The 20,088-nt window shown below is 43.2% G+C and overlaps 1 protein-coding gene across 1 annotated transcript in view; it reads left to right on the top strand.

The window, feature by feature from the left end:
* The window catches only part of brinp2 (bone morphogenetic protein/retinoic acid inducible neural-specific 2), a gene marked incomplete at its 5' end in the record, with an annotated part of 64,944 nt that overhangs the window by 22,207 nt on the left and 22,649 nt on the right, over positions 1–20,088 (top strand). The window contains 2 exons of the mRNA XM_085978000.1: positions 11,177–11,413; positions 16,537–16,759. Coding sequence (XP_085834126.1) covers positions 11,177–11,413; positions 16,537–16,759 — 460 coding nt within the window. The remainder of the gene's footprint in view (positions 1–11,176; positions 11,414–16,536; positions 16,760–20,088) is intronic.

The following is a 20,088-nucleotide window of genomic DNA, read 5'->3' on the forward strand; positions in this document are numbered from 1 at the left end:
AAAGTTGTAAACAAGCTTTGAAATGGGAATTAGTTAAATATGCTAAAACAATGAAAGATTGAAGCAAACCATTGGTGCTTCCGAAAAGACTATGGTTTGCAATGAACACAATGAGAATGCCCAGTTTAAGTGAAGAGCTAACACATTGAAACAGAAACACAAACATTAAAAGAGGCATGTGCCTTTGAAAACATGACATCAAGTAAAGAAACATCTGCTGGTCAAATAGTTTTATGTTCAACTTGGAAAACAGGAACCATAAGATTAAATATGCAACCAATTGAGATAGCTAGAAATGCATGAACCACCCTGGTCAAAGTGTCTTTAATTTAGATATAGTAAAAACCATACCAACAAGACTTTGAAGATATGACATCAAATAGATGACACCAAGCAATTGCATTGTGTTTGTATTAAACTTGAAGCAGAATGGAGTCAAAATGTCTGCTAAAAAGCAGTTACGCCAATATTAAGAATTGAATGGAAAGCATTTTGTAAGAATTACATCAAACAAAAACCATAGCTGTCATTGTTTTTATGATGGTTTTTGGAACACCTAAAGGTAGAGAAATAATTATGCATGCTATAGTTGATAGTAAGAATAGAAAGCATTTGAAAGAGGTATCAATAAAGACAATTAGCTGACATCAGCAGAGAACATCAAAGAAGAAACCAATGCCAAAAGAGTATAAAAATAAGAGCTTTTCAAACAGAACGTCAGAACACGCTGAACGGGCAGGGCATTTCTCAACTTTCCAGAGGCATCTCTGTAAGTTTTTAACTTTGAGTCTCGGGTAAGATCAAGGTATTGATTTTTGGTGGATAATCTGGATTTAGAAATAAGTAAGAAATAAGAAATGTAATGAAGTAAAGATTTGAGAATAAGGATCTCTGAGAAATAATAAATGTAAGCTAATTGTATTTTGAATTAGAGTCATAGAGTCATGGAGTTATACAGCACAGAAAGAGGCCCTTTGGCCCATCGCATCCACGCCGGCCATCAAGCCCTATCTAATCTAATCCCATTTTCCAGCATTTGGTCCGTAGCCTTGTATGCTATGGCATTTCAAGTGCTCATCCAAATACTTCTTGAATGTTATGAGGGTTCCTGCCTCTACCACCCTTTCAGGCAGTGAGTTCCAGATTCCAACCACCCTCTGGGTGAAAAAGTTTTTTCTCAAATCCCCTCTAAACCTCCTGCCCCTTACCTTGAATCTATGCCCCCTTGTTATTGACCCCTCTACTAAGGGGAAAAGTTCCTTTCTATCCACCCTATCTATGCTCCTCATAATTTTGTATACCTCAATCAGGTTCCCCCTCAGCCTTCTCTGCTCCAAGGAAAACAACCCCAGCCTGTCCAGTCTTTCTTCATAGCTGAAGCGCTCCAGCCCAGGTAACATCCTGGTAAATCTCCTCTACACCCTCTCCAAAGCAATCACATCCTTCCTATAGTGTGGTGACCAGAACTGCACACAGTACTCCAGCGTTTTGTACAGCTCCATCATAACCTCCCTGCTCTTATATTCTATGCCTCGGCTAATGAAGGCAAGTATCCCATATGCCTTTTTAACCACCTTATCCACCTGTTGTGCTGCCTTCAGGGATCTATGTACATGCACACCAAGGTCCCTCTGATCCTCTGTCTTTCCTAGGGTCTTACCATTCATTGTGTATTCCCTTGCCTTGTTAGTCCATCCAAAATGCATCACCTCACACTTTTCAGGGTTAAATTCCATTTGCCACTGTTCCGCCCATCTGACCAACCCATCTATATCGTCCTGTAGCCTGAGGCTTCCCGCCTCGCTATTTACCACCCCACCAATTTTCGTGTCATCTGCGAACTTACTGACCATACCTTTTACATTCACATCCAAATCATTAATGTAGACCACAAACAGCAAGGGACCCAGCACCGATCCCTGCGGTACCCCACTGGACACAGGTTTCCAGTCACAAAAACAACCTTCCACCATCACCCTCTGCCTTCTGCCACTAAGCCAGTTTCGGATCCAATGTGCCAAGGCACCCTGGATCCCATGGGCTCTTACCTTCCTGACCAGTCTCCTATGCGGGACTTTATCAAAAGCCTTACTGAAATCCATGTAAACCACATCCACTGCACTACCCTCATCCACACACCTAGTCACCCCCTCGAAAAATTCAATCAAATTGGTCAGACATGATCTTCCCTTGACTTTAATGTTGCGACTGATTCAACAGATGTTAACTGAATGTCGGCTCTTAAATAAAACTATATATTTTTAGAATTGTCTCAAAGAGTAATTCTGTATAGACGCGAGAACCCACAAATTCTGTCCACTCTTTTGTAAGGAGTTGCAGAATTCTGGGGGCTATTCCAGACCCTTATAATATCCGGAAGGTTACAGTCTAGTTCAACTTATTAAAAGTACTATCCGGAGGACGGTAACATCTTTAGTCATTCCTTTCCTTTAGGGAGAGATAGCCTGAACCTTTAGACCCATTTAAGCATCTTATGGAATTCGGCTATCTCTAACTTAAGTTGAGAGTGAACGTCTGGGGAATACGCCTGATCTGGGATAGCCCAAAAGGGCTAGGACTGTAATTAACCCTTCAGTCTTTCATGAACACTTGTGGGAGACGGTTTAATTTAAAGTTTGGATGCTATAACAGAAAGACCAGAGATCAAGTGGTAGAAAATGAATTCAGTTTATTTAAGTATGAAATTGCACAAACAGTAAAAGGAAACAGACTGAAACTGGAGCGCTCCAGAGTGCAAAACAAAAGTGACAGATTTAATCCAAAGATGAACGCTGAGTGAGTGTGGTCTTTAGACCCGGTAATATGTTCGTAACACTAGATAAACTCTCCTGAGTTATTTGCTTCCAAATTTAGTCAAACTACCTAATGGTATAGAATGTATTTTATTAAATAGCATTTTCTCATAAAACAACCCAGCGCATTTTAGTTTACTTCCATACTTGTTTTATATCAGATGCACCCATTTGGATTGGATAGAGTTTTTGAATTTAACTACTTGAAGTCCCATTTCATTACTCATGGATTGAAAGAACAGGGCTATAGAAAAATAATTTTATTTCTATCGCACCTTTCATGACCTCAGGACATCACAAAACACTTTCGAAGTGTGGTCACTGTTGTAATATAGGGAAACATGTCAGCCAATTGTGTACAGCCAGATCCCATAAACAGCAATGAGACAAATGACCTGGTAATTGTAGTTTTACCACTGTTTAGTATTGGTCTTAGCCTGGACACTGGGAGAAGTACCCTGCTTTTCTTCGAATAGTGCCATGGAATGGTTTACATCCACCTGAGAGAGCAGGCAGGTCTTTGGTTTCATGTCTCAGCCAAAAGAAGATGGTAAAGATCTGAATTTCAATAGCAAGACAAAAAAAATCCAAATGCATATGGAAAAGAGAGAGCACTTCAAAAGATCCGAAAAAGCAGTCAAGGAAAAGAATTACATTACACTTTAAAATGCAGGGAAATTCAACAAAAAATGTTGAAAATCAAAATGTCTTGGCTCTCCTCTGTTGTCCTGCTCAATGAGATAACCCTAACCGAGTATCTCCAGCAATGGCTTCTCTACCTTCCACACCATTACCTCCAGAGCCTACCAAGAATCTATCCTTGGCCCCCTCCTCTTCCTCATCTACATGCTGCCCGTTGGGAACTTCATCTGTAGACATAGGGTCAGCTTCCACATGTACACTGATGACACCCAGCTCTACCTCGCCACTGCCTATCTGTTATCAGACTGCTTGTCCGATATCCAGTCTTGGATGAGCTGCAATTTCCTCCAATTAATCATTGGGAAGGCTGAAGACATCATCTTCGACCACACAATACGTAATCTCACCACTGATTCCATGCCCCTCCTTGGCCATTGTCTCAGGCTGAACAAGACCGGGCGATGTTACTGACTGCTGCAGGGGTCGCGAACACTGAGGCTGGCCGCTTGCGAGGCGCAACTTAAAGGCACGGTGGCCGGCCGACATGAAAAAAATTGCCGATTTTGGGGGAAAAAAAATTTCTGAGCACCGGAAGCGGGCTGAGTGCCGCGATCGGTCAGCCCGGCACTCAGCTGATACCAAAAAAAATGCAGAGCTCGCAGCGGGGAGCCGAGCTGAGTTTCTAACCCCATATCCGCTCCATCAAGAGACCGCCTACTTCCATATCGCCTGCCTCAGCCCAGCTGCCAATGAAACTCTCAGCCATGCATTTGTCATCTCCAGACTCTACTATTCCAGTGCTCTCCGGGCTGGCCTCCCATCCTGCACCCTCCTTAAAATTCAGCTCATCCAAAACGCTGCTACTCATATGCTATCCTGCACAAGGTCCCACTTACTTATCTCTCCTGTCTTTGCTGTGCTACCTTAGCTCCTGGTCCTCCAATCCCTCCAGGGATATTGAAAATTCGTGGTAACTGAGAGCTGTTGAACCTTGGTCTTACACATGCGGTGCAGGAATTACATAGGCACGGAAAGAAAGACAAGGGTAGTGGAAATCTTGAACTCTGTCCCCCATAAAGCTGTTGAGGCTAGGTCAGTTGAAAATTTCAAACATGAGATTGATAAATTTTTGTTCGGTAAGAGTATTAAAGGTTACAGAACCAAGGTGGGTAGATGTAGTTACAATACAAATCAGCCATGATCTAATTGAATGGCAGAACAGGCTCAAGGGGATAAATGGCCTACTCCTATGTTCCTACATTATAAATAAATATCAACTCTACCTCATCTTTCTCGGGCCATGAGGTTGATTTATGGTTGTCAGGAGATTGATGTTGCCAGACTCTGCAATGGAACCGTTCCTTGCGTGAAGCTTTGCCCTGTGCAAATTCTCCAGAGTAATTGGGAAGTCAGATAAAAAGGAGTGTAGCTAATGGAAGTTCCACTCAAGGTTCAGTTGTATTAAAGTCTCCCACAGATTTGTCTCTGTGATCTTTTCTATTACCATGAGTTTTTGCACCTAACTTTTGAAAGAAAGAAGCCCAAAACTCCAGATAATGCTCTGAAGGCTACCTTCACAATGACTTGGAATGGCTTTACAACAACTTCTAAATTCCCTTGTTTGATAATAATCCAGCATATTGAGGTGTGGTGACGTTAGTTGAAAGCTGCCTTCTCTATTTAATATATTTTTGGTGATTTGATTGGTAGTCAGCCCCAAATCTTTCTCCTTTTCTACTTTTGCCACTGGATTCCATCTACTGCAGATACATTAAAGAAAAATGTAGCCTTCCGTTTATTCCCCTCCTCTCCTGATAGTGTTAACTCTTACTCAGATATGGTTCCACATACAGAGGTCACCTTCCATTGCATCACCTGAGTGTCTGTTCTTCATGTGTGAGCCTAACCAATGAGTGCCAATGGGCAGTTTGATGGTGGTGGGCATCTTAATCCCCGAATTCCCACCATGGCTGGTGTAGGAAATGGTAAAATTGACAATGTTTCAGGGGAGTGGGGCCTGCTTCAGGTTGGAGTTTCTACACATTGTTGGGTTGCAATGGAAGAATTTTCACACTGGTTGCCCAGAGGGTGCCTTTGGTGTCATTGACACTCATAACATTGATGAATGCAAAAAAAAAACAAGTATGAATTAAGAAGAAAAACAACAAATGTGCTTGAACAGAGAGGTCTGCTGAGTCCGAGTAGTTACTGCTTTCCGCACAAACAGTGTTGCTTTATCACCATCTTCTGCTTTCTCTTGCCAAGCTGACTTTCAACCCAGCTGGCTGACTTGGCATAAATTTCACACTCCTTTATTTTCTTTCTTAGCCTCAGATGGAGGTCTTGATCACAATTGTATCCAATGGATGGGGCTGTGCTGTTCCCTTGGTTACCTATCTGAAGCCTTTCAGAAGATTCAGGAGGGAAGGGGGCTTTTGTGGCCCATCACTGAGAATGCACCAAGAAAGTAAAACATTGGAAAATGATTTGGGAGTTGCAGACAATGGCTTTGCTTTGCATGTGTCAGCTTAGCCCAGTGGTAGCATGCTTGCCATTGAATCCAGAAGGTTATGGGTTCACAGTCCCCCTCCAAGCCTTGTGCACATAATCTAGGCTGACACTTCAGTGGAGTGCTGCATTGTCAGAGGTGCCATTTTTCAAATGAAATATTAAATCAAAGACCCATCTGCCTGTTCAGGTCCCATGACACTATTTGAAAAAGAGCAGGGAGTTCTGCTGACATCCTGGCCAATTATTTTCATGTGTCCATCAGTCAGAAAGATGAATTAATAGCTATCCACTGGATTTGTAGATGCTTTTTCAGTAGCATCTGAATTTATATGTGCGACTGTCAATCCCACTGCATATTATATATGAAGTATGTAGGAGCATTACAGCCAATAATACACAATGCATTATCATGTAAGTATTGAGTTGCACTCCATTAGCAAAGAACACTTTCAGTTGCTCTGCGCGGTATTTTTAGTGCATTGATTCAGAGGTTTGTGTTAAATATTTGTCTGTGCTGTTTTCATACTCAACAAGTTAATGTTGGATTAAAATAGCCCAGGCAAGAATTTCACATAAAAGAACCAAAAGTAGCCCACAAAGGAAATTTAAACTGCAGAGTGCATTGTTACATACATGTGTTATACCCAGTTCTACACAGTGTATTACATAATATAAAGTGCAATGCTATGCCCTGTACAATGCTCTATATAATACAAAGTGCAGTGTTATACTTTGTGACAGTGTGTTACATAAGGGGCAGTGCTATATTCTATAAGTGTGTTACATAATAGAAGGTGCCGCGTTATACTCTGTAACATGGCGTAATATAATATAAAGTGAAGTGTTATATTCTGTAACAGTGTGCTACATAATAGAAGGTGGAGTATTGTGTAATATACAATACAGTGAAAGAGTTCAAGAGCAATAGAAATCAATTACATATGAGGATATTAACTGGTTACAAATGAAATGGCACATGATGTACCTTAAATATCCGACACATACATAAGTTGTGAAGTTCCCTGGTATGACTTTCTATAATTCACAACCACCTGTATTTATACACTGGCAAATCAATTGAGATGCTGCAAGACTAGTTATTGACATTTTACATTTTAATTCAGATATTTTTAAAGAAGAATATTCATCGCAAACTGTTTGGAGAGTGTGAAGTAGATTTGTCAGCCTTCCAGTTGGGTGGTACAGACTGATGTTTGATTGGAGAAGGCTGTTTCCATGTCGTCTCCGAGGTTGGAATCACACTGTGCAGTAACAGTAACCAACATTTGAGCTTGTCCAAGTGATGTTTGTCTCTCCATTATTTGAACCCGTTTTGGAGAACTCACACATCTTTGTTAAAATAGTGAGCAGAGGAATGCCTTAGAAATCAGTTCATTACTTATATCATTCAGCATCATTGCAACCCCTTAGTATCTGGGAAATATATGTCATGGGAGCGGTCTCCTTGAGTAATGTCTGGGTTAGAGCCCCGGGAAATGCCTCCTGTAGGATCTTAAGGGAGAATTTTAAAACCCCAGTGAGAAGCCGGCAGAAGGCATGAGCCGCCCTCCTGGGAGCTGCAGTGGGAAGTCTGGTCCACTTCAACAACTGAGCCTCATTAACATCCCGCTGGCCATCCAAAACAGAGGTGTCCAGAGGCAGCTCGCCAGCTTTGGGCCCTCAAAGATTAGGTGGCCTGGAGGCTGCCAGGCCAACAATCAGGTAAATCATATGTGGGGGTGGGGGCGTTTCACAGGTGTGAAGTGGGGGGCAGCTCGGAGTGACTGCGTCCCCGACTTTCTTTGTAGGGCTTGGAAGGTGAGGATTACTCTTCCGGGCCCCACAGTTACCTGAATGAGCCTCCACATGGGTGTCCATTAGATTTTACTAAGCGGAATGTCGCTCTGTAGACTGTGAACATAGCATCGGGGTCCTGTCCCAATGATAGGATGCCAAATTGCATATATTTATGAGGCTTCAGCCTGAGTCAGGCAGGCACCTCAACTGCCCAAGGAAACAGCACAATTAAAATAGCTACTGGGCGGGAAACAAGTGGTAAATGTACTGCTTGGATTTTAACTTTCTGTTCCACCCACTGTTCAGTTTCAAGCTTGGCAAAAGCTGACAACCCTATCAAAGTATTTTTTTATTTTTGCAAAGGCAAAGGGTGATAAAGGTTTCAATGAATACAACCATAAGGCTACAGAGAACCATCGACAGTGATGAGTGCACATATCCATGTGTATTTCGGGTATACACCCACCTGCACTCCCTCCCTACATAAACCCATCGCTCCAGCATCTTTTTCAAATTACTTTACCAAGCAGAGTTCTGAATTGTTCAATTGGTTTGACTTTGATATCAAACTAATGAGGTAAAGCACAGGGAGAAAGAGTGACCATTGGAGTAGCTTTTGCTGGAAGCTGGGTCTGGCTGGTCTGCTAAAAACCCCAATATCATGCAGTGCTTTTTTTGTTTTTGTTCTGATTAATAATCTATGAATTGTGAAGTTTCACAGTGTTTAAAGTTAATCATAATGCAATGTTTAAATGCAAAGATTTAAAATTTTCAGGGGAACATGCTCCAAGTTCCCCCTAGAAATGTAATACCAGTTAATGGGAATGTGGGGAGAAGGGAAGGCACAATTCTGCAACAATTCTAAATATACTGCTGATAGCCCTTGCCGGAATCCACCATTTAACAAAGAGTAAATTCCTTAAAACGTTTTGCCCCAGTAACTGAGAGCAAGACGTTATAAAGCATAAAGCAGAAGAATTCATTCCCAAAAATGGTAAATGGAGAGTCATTTTCAAATAAAACTCAGCAAAAATTCTTTCCTTTTTGGATAGAAAAACATGTTTATTGTAGATTCCAAAATACTGGAAAATGGCACCAATTGAAATATCAAAATTCTAAATTTTCTCAAGGCTGGGGAATGCCCCAAATTGCTCTAGATGATAAACTTGTTGACCTCAATACTTGTGTTCCCTTTTGGTTTTTCGTGTGCTTCAGTAGTCTTTTTCGTCCATTCAAAAGAAGGAATTTTGGGTATACCTGCAGCGTAAGTCCCAAGCCTGTGTCGTGGTGCTCTTTCAGTGTTATTATCTGTTTTCACATGCCATGGGCTTGTATTTGGGTCCATTCTTGAGTTGCCCCTTTTGCCTGAGTTGGCTTGTTGGAAGCTATTGCTTGTTTTCGAGTTTGGGAGGCCGGCAGCCAAAACTCCTGTTTGGTTTTAGTGCCTGTGTTATATCAACAGGAGTGGGTTGCTGCTGTGTGGCATTTGAGTGTGATATGCCTTTCTTCGGTGCTGTGTAGCTCCTGCAGAGACCAGTTCTGTGCGATGTCAGTATCTGTGGTTTATCCACAGGAGATGCACAACGAGTCAATGTTGAATCTTTGCTCAGTATATCTTGATAACAAGCTTCGTGAGTTTAGAAATGCACGAAAATAATGTACATTGATTTAGCTTGAAGTCTATTGATGAAAATGCTATTGCAATATATAACTCTCCTGGGAATTATTGCACTCAGCCCATTATCTGTAAGTGGTAATACAGCATCATGTCAAAGGAAGTTTTGGGATGATGAATACACTGCTAAACCAAACTCGTTTTCCCTGCATATTTTATAGCCTGTCATCCTCCCACCAGGAGAGAAAACTTACAACAATCCCAACCGCGCTACTCCGCCGCCACCCACTCCGCCAACACCAGCCACGCAGGTCAGGTCCTCCTCCTCCTCCTGGATCAACCAAATCCCCTCTTCAAGCAGAGTAAGGCCCTCTCCCCATCTTTTCCTCAGGTTGGTTGAACCTATTCTCTTTAAGTCAAGCCTCCCATGGAGTCCAATCCACTGCCCTTCCTTAAACAAGTTAAGCTCCTCTTTAAGAAAGCCATGTTCTGTGAGTAACGCAGGCCTTTAATCCCCCCAGCGCTAGTCGAGACCCTCCTCCCTCCCTGAGAATAGGCTGACCAGTCGAGGGAGCACCAATCTACATACGATAGCCATGGTTAGCAGAGTGCAACATCAACCACAGCACAGCTCAAACTATTTATTCTGCCAATCTGTTTCTACTCAGTCAACACATAAATATTCTCACCAAATACTTGGCGACTTTAAACAGTTTATAGTAGTTTTGCCCTCCAAATTTAATTTGTGAATTTGTGCATGACAAATTAGCGCAGTAAAGAAAAGAAAGTGCTTTTATTTGTATATCACTTCAGGATGTCCCAAACGCTTCACAGCCAGTGAAGTAATTTTGCAATGTAGGGAAATGCAGCAGCCAATTTGAGCACAACAATGAGATAATTGAGCAGATAATCTGTTTTAGCGATGTTGATTCAGGGAGACATATTGACTGGGACACCGGAAGAACTCCTCTGCTCTTCATCCAATAGTGCCATAGCAATAGGATCTTCTACATCCACCTGAGACAGCAGACGGGGCCTTGGTAAATCACCATATCCGAAATATGGCACTTCCGATAGTACAGTACTCCTTTAATACAGCACTGAATACAAAAATACTCTAAAGTATTTTAAAATCCAATATCTTGACGAGAATACTTGTGTGTTGTCTGATTAGAAGCAGATTGGCAGGATAAGTAGTTTTAGTTGAATTTCTGGCTGTGGTTGATGTTGTATCCTGCTGGCCATTGCTATCATATGTAGATTGGCAAGATGGGTAGTCTCCGATTAATGCCAGGGCAGCCATTGGTGGCTAGTGCTGGGATAGAGTGCCACGGACACATGCTGTCATCGTTGAATTATGCTGGGACATGGTTCCAATGATACTGTCAGCTCTCAGTGACTCATGGTGTGATAGGGTTCCACAGACACTGGCAGCCCTTTGGTACTTGGCCCAAGGTTCCATGCTGGAGCGCATTACAGCCAAGCCCATTCCTGCCCTCCCCTGACTTCTATATGCATACATTTTCAGCAAGATCACCAATGTGATATCAGGGGGATCCCTGATTGATTCACCTCCCCCCCCGCCCTTTCCCTAGCTCAGCGGTGCTGAGCCCATTTGTAGCATCCCTGCCACTACCCTGGCTGAGCTGCATTAACTCAGCACCCTCCTGGAGTGTATGGCTCAGTCCCACACATTTACGACTAAGCTCTGGTGAGAACATGTTTATAGTTTTATGACCATTTGTGTGTGTATGTGTGTGTGTGTGTGTCTAACTTTTCATTGTCCTTGTGATTCCAGGCCTACAGACCATTCTGCCAGAGCACTTACGGGAGCGGTTTGTCGAGGCTGCTCTAAGTTACATTGCCTGTAACTCCGAGGGCAGCTTCATCTGCAAGGACCATGACTGCTGGTGCCAGTGTACGCCCAAATATCCAGAGTGCAACTGCCCTTACATGGACATCCAAGCCATGGAGGATAACCTGCTGTGGATAACAGACACCTGGACCAACTACAACAACGAGTTTGAAGTGTCAGGTGAGCAGCAGCTTTTTTTTGGCTTGGCACCCACGTTGGGGCGTCTTAGCAGTTCATTGATGGAGTTCGCATTAACTCAAATAGAGGGCAGCACAGAGGGCAAAGGCCACACTTTGAGACGACAGTTGCTGCAGAATTCAGAGATTTAGTGGTGGCCTGTCTTCAACATCTTCAGAATGTGCAGAGGTGGGTAGAGTTGCAATTGGGTAGTGATTGCTGTCATACTTTGATTTATTTTCAATCCCTTGCCACACCTAGCTTCCACTTGGCAACTTCCCTTGACTGAAACGAGAGGGCACTCGGTTTGGGAATACTTACACAAACACGGCTCCCACTCCTGTGTTGCTGCATTCCTACAGAATAGCGCTTAAGCCAGGCATCGATTAGGGTTGAAATCCTGGGCAGAAAGTTAACACGGAGCTAATCCAGATTAAAAGTGCTGCATGTATCTGGCAGCCTGCTGGCACACCGTGCTGAGGTGTGGCTGTCTCCCACACCTGGAACATTCCCAATGCAAAAAGGCATCAAGCCGCTCCACAGCGAGGGAGGATACAACACGAGCGGAATGAACCCGGGCTACATTTGTGTACCTTCTGGTAGCCAGTTCCAGAACACAATTGACAGGGAATTGCGAGCAGGTTTGAGTAAGGTTAAAGAAAGTGGAGTAACATCACAAAACGGAGGAGGGAGAACAAAGGAAACAATAACATAATGGTCCAAAATTGCGGTTCTTTGGCATAGCTAAGGAGTGCGCCGCCGACCGCTGAATGAAATCTGTACTTGCCTGGTGCAAGGCCCCAAACGAAAACTTGCTTTGAAATGCTGCAGAGTTGTGGCCCATGGATCCCAGGGGCGCACTGTTGTGCGTAAGCGTTCCTGGGATCACGTGGAGCACTGCTCCTTTCACTAGCCAATCAGGAAACAGGAATCTCTGATGCCTGACATCAGTCAACTTGCAAATTAAATGGTGTGAATATTTATTTGACAAGTGCAGTACTTGGCTTTAAAAAGCACAGGGAATACTTTGGAGTAAGTACAGTTATTTACTGGAAGACTCTGCAAGATTTAGGAAAAAGATTTAAAATGACCTCATCCCTCAAACCGAGCCTTTACAGCTGCCTGGTAGGTTGATACATGGCGCTTTTATGTGTTTTATGTATTTATACAATTTTCTTGCCTCCCCTCCCCTTACGCTGTGCAAACAGGCTCCTGCGCTTGTTTGCACCAGCCGTAAAATTTTCCTGTGTGATTGATGTGCAGTTGGTGGGCAATTAGCCCAACTTCTCACCAGCAATGAGGATTTGAAAGTCGCAGCGGATCACCTTTCTATTCAGAACTTGACAGATTGCAAGTTCGGGATTAGTGCATGCGGAAATCCCGAACTTACGGTAAATTTCAAAGGCCACAAATTCTGCCCCAAACGTAGAAGAGCCTCTGATTGAACTCCTGCTCCACAAAGCGTACAAACCCTGCTGTTTTTTGATCAGCTTTAAAATAGGTGCCAATGACTGCAAACCGATTGGATGAGTCTTGTGGTTTTGTGCTGCTCTCTGAGTCAGGTCAGTTTACCCCCTTCCCTCCACCCCCACCCGGGGCCAGAATGGATAGGAATAACAGAAGGTATCAGTTAAGGGGGCAGCCTTGCTATACTGCAGGCAACCATGGCAAATGGTTTAGTGAGGCACAGGTGTATTGATGAGATATGTCGAGCCCCTGTGTCAGCAGCTATGATTCTGGCTGCATGGTTAATAAACAAAATAGGCTTCAAGAAAAAGTAATGGATTGTGGGAAGAGCATGTCAGATGTTGGGATGTGAAAGGTACTCTACAGCTCCCAGATCTGATAACTCAGAAATAAACCTAGCAATCCAGGCCTCTCGCCAGCAAAAGTGTGATGCCAAAAAAGCCCATTGAATTTCAGCACACGTTTCAAACTTGGCTTGTGTTTATAAACAGGGTGTCTCATCAATAGGGTTGCCAACTCTGGTTGGATGTATTCCTGGAGATTTATTCACTTGACTTCCGGCCTCCATCCGCCTCGCCCAGTCAAACAACCTTTTATCCCCATATCCAATATTTTCATAACTAATAAACAAAAATGCTCAAAGAAAATGAATGAAAAACACTTTTTAACCCCCCTTTGATTTTCCCTGAAGTCAAGAAGATTAACCTTTAATTCCTGGAGACTCCAGGACAATCCTGGAGGGTTGGCAACCCTACTTGGAATCTGGACACTTACAGAAATTTTTATATTTATCATCCTTTGGTTTGATTCAGTCATGCCCATCTGCCATTTAAAAAAACCTTATTGTTTTAACTGTGACGGTTGCTGATATTGTTCAAGCTTTGAAAGAATTTGTTGAGTCTGATAATACAATGGAGCTTAATTAATGTCAGTTTGGACAAAGAGATCTCAGCACCCGGTGTGTGTAAAGGTTCATCTTTCAGTTCTGTCAGTGTGTCGAGAGCAATGACTCTATAAAACCGCTCTCCCTGTGATGTCACCAAAACAACAGATTCAAGTAACATGCATTTAGTTCATCACATTCTTGCTATTTGGTTTTGTAGAGGTCCTGATGGTCAGATTCTTTCTTTCAGTATAATATGTTTTGCAATACTACAGGAGCAGTTTGATTCAATGTGGTGGGATGGTTGGGATTGATAATTTTAAGTTACTGATAATGCAAAGTGTCATTTGATTCCATTTATTACAGAGCTGATGCTTTTGTCGATAAACATTTATTATTATTAAACGTTATGTCAAAATATGACATTGAGTTCCTCTATTGTGGAAATGTTTTTGAAGTTTAATAAATGCCTCTAGTGCATATTGGTGATGTGAGGCAGCATGAGAGTTAACAAAAAACATAACGTTTATTACAATATTGTAACTTCATACCTGTCTATCCTTCCCAAGGTTTATATCTGTTGGTATTAGAAAATGCTCATCAAATTCAATGAAATTCCCATATCATCTACAAACCCCCTACACTACTGCAGCAGACAGATCATGGCGAGAATATATGTGTGGTTTAAATAATATGCCGATCACTGTTCCTGGGAGTATGACATTCCCAGCTTGAAGCCTTTCACCCTAGTAATTTTCTTAACTTTTTACCCACTTTGAGTTTTTTTTATGTTTTCCCTGACTTTTGCACCTCTCAATCTTTGCATCTCTATACTTTCCATTGGTCGCGGTGGCAAACAGGAGCTGTATATCAGTGCTGTAAAATTTTACGATGTGGCAGAACAATTGCTCCTTTCTTTCTTCGACTTTCACTGAGCCAATTTGTTACTTTGCCAAAACAACAGCAACAGTGTATACTTAAAGCAGCTACAATTTACAGGCTGTTAAAACCAGATGTAGCATCACTTCTCCAAATTATCTGAATAAATGCATCTTCTCTTCTATTTTGTTTCATTTTGGCATTGGTCTTCGCCCTTCCCTCCATTGTATATAGACTTTACCATCCCCTTGTATAAGCCACCATAACTCCCTCTCTCAACCCGTACACACATGCACGTGTGTACATATATACATATCATGCATTATTCTTTGTCGGAAAGATGGGACTCCAGGCACTGAACAAATCCAATGTGTGTCTGCCACTCCTGTGGCATTGCCACCTTTATCCAGTCTGTCCTTTGCTCACCTACCACATCTACGGTGGCATCCTGTCACTTGTACCAGGTTATACAATACGATTCTGCCATGAGTGCCTCCGTCCTGCAACATCTTGCCCCTTGTCACCTGCCCCTTACCCATTTCTTGTTTTCCCGACCTGCGATTCCTCCTCATCATCACTAATGGAGTCCTCTGAAGAGTATAAATCTGCCTGGTTCAAGTGAGGTAGTAATAATTAATACTCTGGTAAGAGGTGCTTCTCAGTTTTAGCTGGAAGACAGTGTGCTGTTTTTGCTCTGTGACTAAATAGTGCCTTAGGAATAAATAATCACTTTTATCTCCATGGATACTGCACTGTTATCACACCATGGCTTGCACTAGGTCTCATCACAGGAATCCTCACTGGCTTAATTGGCTGTCTATCCCACAACATATCGATTTCAAAATCATTGCCCTCATCTACAAATCCTTCCATGGCCTTATTGCACACTATCTCTTCCAACTTACTCCTGTCCTGAACCCTTAGTTTCTGTAACTCTGACTTCCTGTGCGTTGTCCTCTCTTTTCATTCCATCGATGGCAGAGCTTTCAGTGGCCTCAGCCCTATTCACTGGAATTCACTCCTGAAAACCTTCTTCCTCACTCCACTCTTCTGCCTCCCCTTCTCAAAATACCTATTCCATCATGCTTTGGTCACCTCTCCAAGCTTTCCCACTTCTGCTAGGTGTCCATTTTTATATTTTTGTCAATTGCCTTCATTCAAGATGCTATATAAATGGTTGTTATACTGCACTGTTATGCACTTTGGTTCAATCAATATGTGTAGACATTGCCATGTGAGAGAATATCTGAAGACTGCAGTATATTCATAGCGCTCTGCTTTGTCCCTCATTTCTATAGCCCCCATCCTTTCAAACTTTACCTCTCAAGCAGATTGACATTAGTTTGCACATACAGCAATGGTGCCACCTACCACACCTTCCACCCTGTGCCCTCTGATTATGTGAGTTTTCTCTTTAAACTTCAGAGTAGTGGGGATTGAGGGAGGGTGAGTTGGTGAGAAATTATTACATGTTGGTGTTCAAAGAGATGTAGGTGTCCTCGTATTCTTGGAGGAACGGCAGGGAGGGGAGCGGGAAACGGTCTCTGAGGTTTCTCGTCAGCGAATGCTGATATGTGAACCGGCTCGCCTCGATGCTGCCGGTTAGCAGGACCGCAGTCCTATAGTGCTCTTAACTGAGCCAGCCAACACTCCAAGGATCACGATTGCAAGTGTGTTACGATTGGCAGCGAGGATTTTCATTTTCAAAGATGTGATGTCACACCATGTGGTTAGCGATTTCTTCATTTCAGCGCAAAAAAAGTTCCCCAATTTTTGGAAACAATATTGACCCCCCGTATATTTATTCACACAGTACACGTTCTTTCACAGAGTGGGCATCCTCTTCTTGGACTGTTTCTCTTTGTGTAATCCATGTTTTATCTGCTCCTTCGCACAGATGAGTTCAAGATTTTTCTGAAGAAGCTGCCGACCGAGTATTTCCTGAATGCCTCGACCATCCTGCAGCTGTGGACAATGGACTTTAGCCTCCAGCACCGCTATGAGCAGCTGGAGGCCAGCCTGAAGGTGCTCTTCAGCAAGGCGCAAAAGACCGTCCGCAAGCTCTTCAGCCTAAGTAAGCGATGCCAGAAACAACCGAAATTCGTCCTCCCCAGAGAAAGGTACAGGATATTCACACACAGCGAAATGTAGTAACTAAAATACTCTTGTGTCCACTCTTGACTCACTATTGAGATCTGAGGGGTTGGGCTCGGTACCTCAGCATGATGTCTGGTTGTTATACTACACGGTTAGGCCGTTTGGGAATGTATGGCAGGTATGAGGGAACGGATGTTCTTCCTTATAAGGTTATGTTATTCTAAAAGATAATATATTTCAAAGGCTTTTATTGGCTTTCATAGGAATTAAGCATACAATGATAACGATCAATACCAACAATTACACATATATAACAACTTTTATTTATATAACGCCTTCAATGTAGTAAAACGTCCCAAAGCGCTGCACAGGAGTATTATAAGACAAAAGATTTGACACCGAGCCACATAAGGTTAAATTAGAGCAGGTGACCAAAGTTATCAAAGAGGGAGGTTTAAGGAGTGTCTTAAAGGAGGAAAGAGAGGTAACGAGGTGGAGAGGTTTAGGGAGGGAATTCCAGAGCATAGGGCCTAGGCAGCAGAAGGCACGGCCACCAATGGTTGAGCGATTATAATCAGGGATAGAAACATAGAAGATAGGAGCAAGAGCAGGCCATTCGGCCCCTTGAGCCTGCTCCACCATTCAATGCGATCATGGCTGATCATCCAAATTCAGTACCCGGTCCCTGCCTTCTCCCCATATCCCTTGATCCCCTTAGCCTTAAGAAATATATCTAAATCCTTCTTGAATATATTTAATGAATTGGCCTCAACTGTCTTCTGTGGTAGAGAATTCCACAGGTTCACCGCTCTCTGGGTGAAAAAATTCCTCCTCATCTCAGTCCTAAATGGCTTATCCCTTATCCTTAGACTGTGACCCCTGGTTCTGGACTCCCCCGCCATCGGGGACAGCCTTCCTGCATTTAGTCTGTCTAGTCCTGTTAGAATTTTATAAGTTTCATTGAGATCCCCTCTCATTCTTCTAAACTCTAGCGAATATAAGCCTAATCGACCCAATCTCTCTTCATACGTCATTCCTGCCATCCCAGGTATCAGTCTGGTGAATCTTCACTGCACTCCCTCCATGGCAAGAACATCCTTCCTCAGATAAGGTGAGCAAAACTGCACACAATACTCAAGGTGTGGTACAACTGCAGCAAGACATCCTTGCTCCTGTACTCGAATCCTCTCGCTATGAAGGCCAGCATACCATTTGCCGCCTTAACCACCTGCTGCACCTGCATGCTTACCTTCAGCGACTGGTGCACAAGGACACCCAGGTCTCGTTGCACTTCCCCTTTTCCCAATCTATTGCCGTTCAGATAATAATCTGCCTTCCTGTTTTTGCCACCAAAGTGGATAACCTCGCATTTATCCACATTATACTGCATCTGCCATGCATCTGCCCAATCGCCCAACCTGTCCAAATCGTACTGGAGTTTCTCTGCATCCTCCTCACAACACACACACCCACCCAGCTTTGTGTTGTCTGCAAACTTGGGGATATTACATCTAGTTCCCTTGTCTAGATCATTAATATATATTGTGAATAACTGGGGTCCTAGCACCGATCCCTGCGGTACCCCACTAGTCACTGCCTGCGACTCGGAAAAAGACCCATTTATTCCAACTCTTTGCTTCCTGTCTGCCAACCAGTTTTCTATCCAAGTCAGTACCTTACCCCCAATCCCATGTGCTTTAACTTTGCATGCTAGTCTCTTATGCGGGACCTTATCGAAAGCGTTATGAAAGTCCAAATACACCACATCCACTGGTTCTCCCTTATCTATTCTACCAGTTACATCCTCAAAAAATTCCTGTAGACTAGTCAAGCATGATTTACCTTTTGTAAATCCATGTTGACTTTGTCCGATCCTGTCACTGTTTTCCAAGTGATCTTCTATTACATCATTTCTAATGGACTCTAGCATTTTCCGCACTACCGATGTCAGGCTTACCGGTCTATAATTCCCCATTTTTTCTCTACCACCTTTTTTAAATAGTGGAGTTACATTAGCTACCCTCCAGTCCATGGGAACTGTTACAGAGGCTATAGAATTTTGGAAGATGACCAGCAATGCATCTACTATTTCTAGGGCCACTTCCTTAAGTACCCTAGGATGTAGATTATCAGGCCCTAGGGATTTATTGGCCTTCAATCCTGTCAATTTCCCTAACACCATTTCCCTACAAATACCGATTTCATTCAGTTCCTCCCTCTCATTAGACCCTATGTTCCCTGACATCTCTGGGAGTTTATTTGTGTCCTTCTTTGTGAAGACAGCACCAAAGTATGTATTTAATTGGTCTGCCATGTCTTTGGTCCCCATTATAAATTCCCCTGATTCTGACTGCAAGGGACCTACATTTGACTTTACCAATCTTTTTCTCTTCATATATCTATAGAAGCTTTTACAGTCAGTTTTTATGTTCCCTGCAAGCTTACTCTCGTACTCTATTTCCCCCCTCTTAATTAATCCCTTTGTCCTCCTTTGCTGAATCCTAAACTGCTCCCAATCCTCAGGTTTGCTGCTTTTTCTGGCCAATTTATAGGTCCTCTCCTTAGATCTTATGTTATCCCTAATTCCCTTGTTGGCCAATGTTGAGTCAACTTTTTTGGATGCTCAAGAGGGCAGAATTAGAGGAGCGCAGATATCTCGGGGGGGGTGGGGGGGCAGCAGGCGGGAGTTGTGGGGCTGAAGGAGATTACAGAGATAGGCAGGGGCGAGGCCATGGACGAATTTGAAAACAAGGATGAGAATTTTGAAATCAAGGTGCTGCTTAACTGGGAGCCTGTGTAGGTCAGCGAGCATGGGAGTGATGGGCGAACGGGACTTGGTGCGAGTTCGGACACGGGCAGCAGAGTTTTGGATCACCTCAAGTTTACGTACGGTAGAATGTGGGAGGCCAGCCAGGAGTGCATGGGAATAGTTAAGTCTGGAGGTAACAAAGGCATGGATGAGGGTTTCAGCAGCGGATGAACTGAGGCAAGGGCAGAGACGGGCGATGTTATGGAGGTGGAAATAGGAGGTCTTCGTTATGCTACGGATATGTGGTCAGAAGCTCATTTCAGGGTCAAATATGACACCAAGGCTGCGAACAGTGTGGTTCAGCCTCAGACAGATGTTAGGGAGAGGGATGGAGTCAGAGGCTAGGGAACAGAGTTTGTGGTGGGGACCGAAAACAATGGCTTCGGTCTTCCCAATATTTAATTGGAGAAACTTTTTGCTTATCCAGAACTCTATGTCGGACAAGCAGTCTGAAAATTTAGAGACTGTGGAGGGGTCGAGAGAAGAGGTAGTGAAGTAGAGCTGGGTGTTGTCAGCGTACACATGGAAACTGATGCTGTTTTT

The sequence above is a fragment of the Somniosus microcephalus genome, chromosome 3, assembly GCF_052327205.1.
Source record: "Somniosus microcephalus isolate GS21.2 chromosome 3, FLI_Smic_1.0, whole genome shotgun sequence".
Classification (NCBI taxonomy): domain Eukaryota; kingdom Metazoa; phylum Chordata; class Chondrichthyes; order Squaliformes; family Somniosidae; genus Somniosus; species Somniosus microcephalus.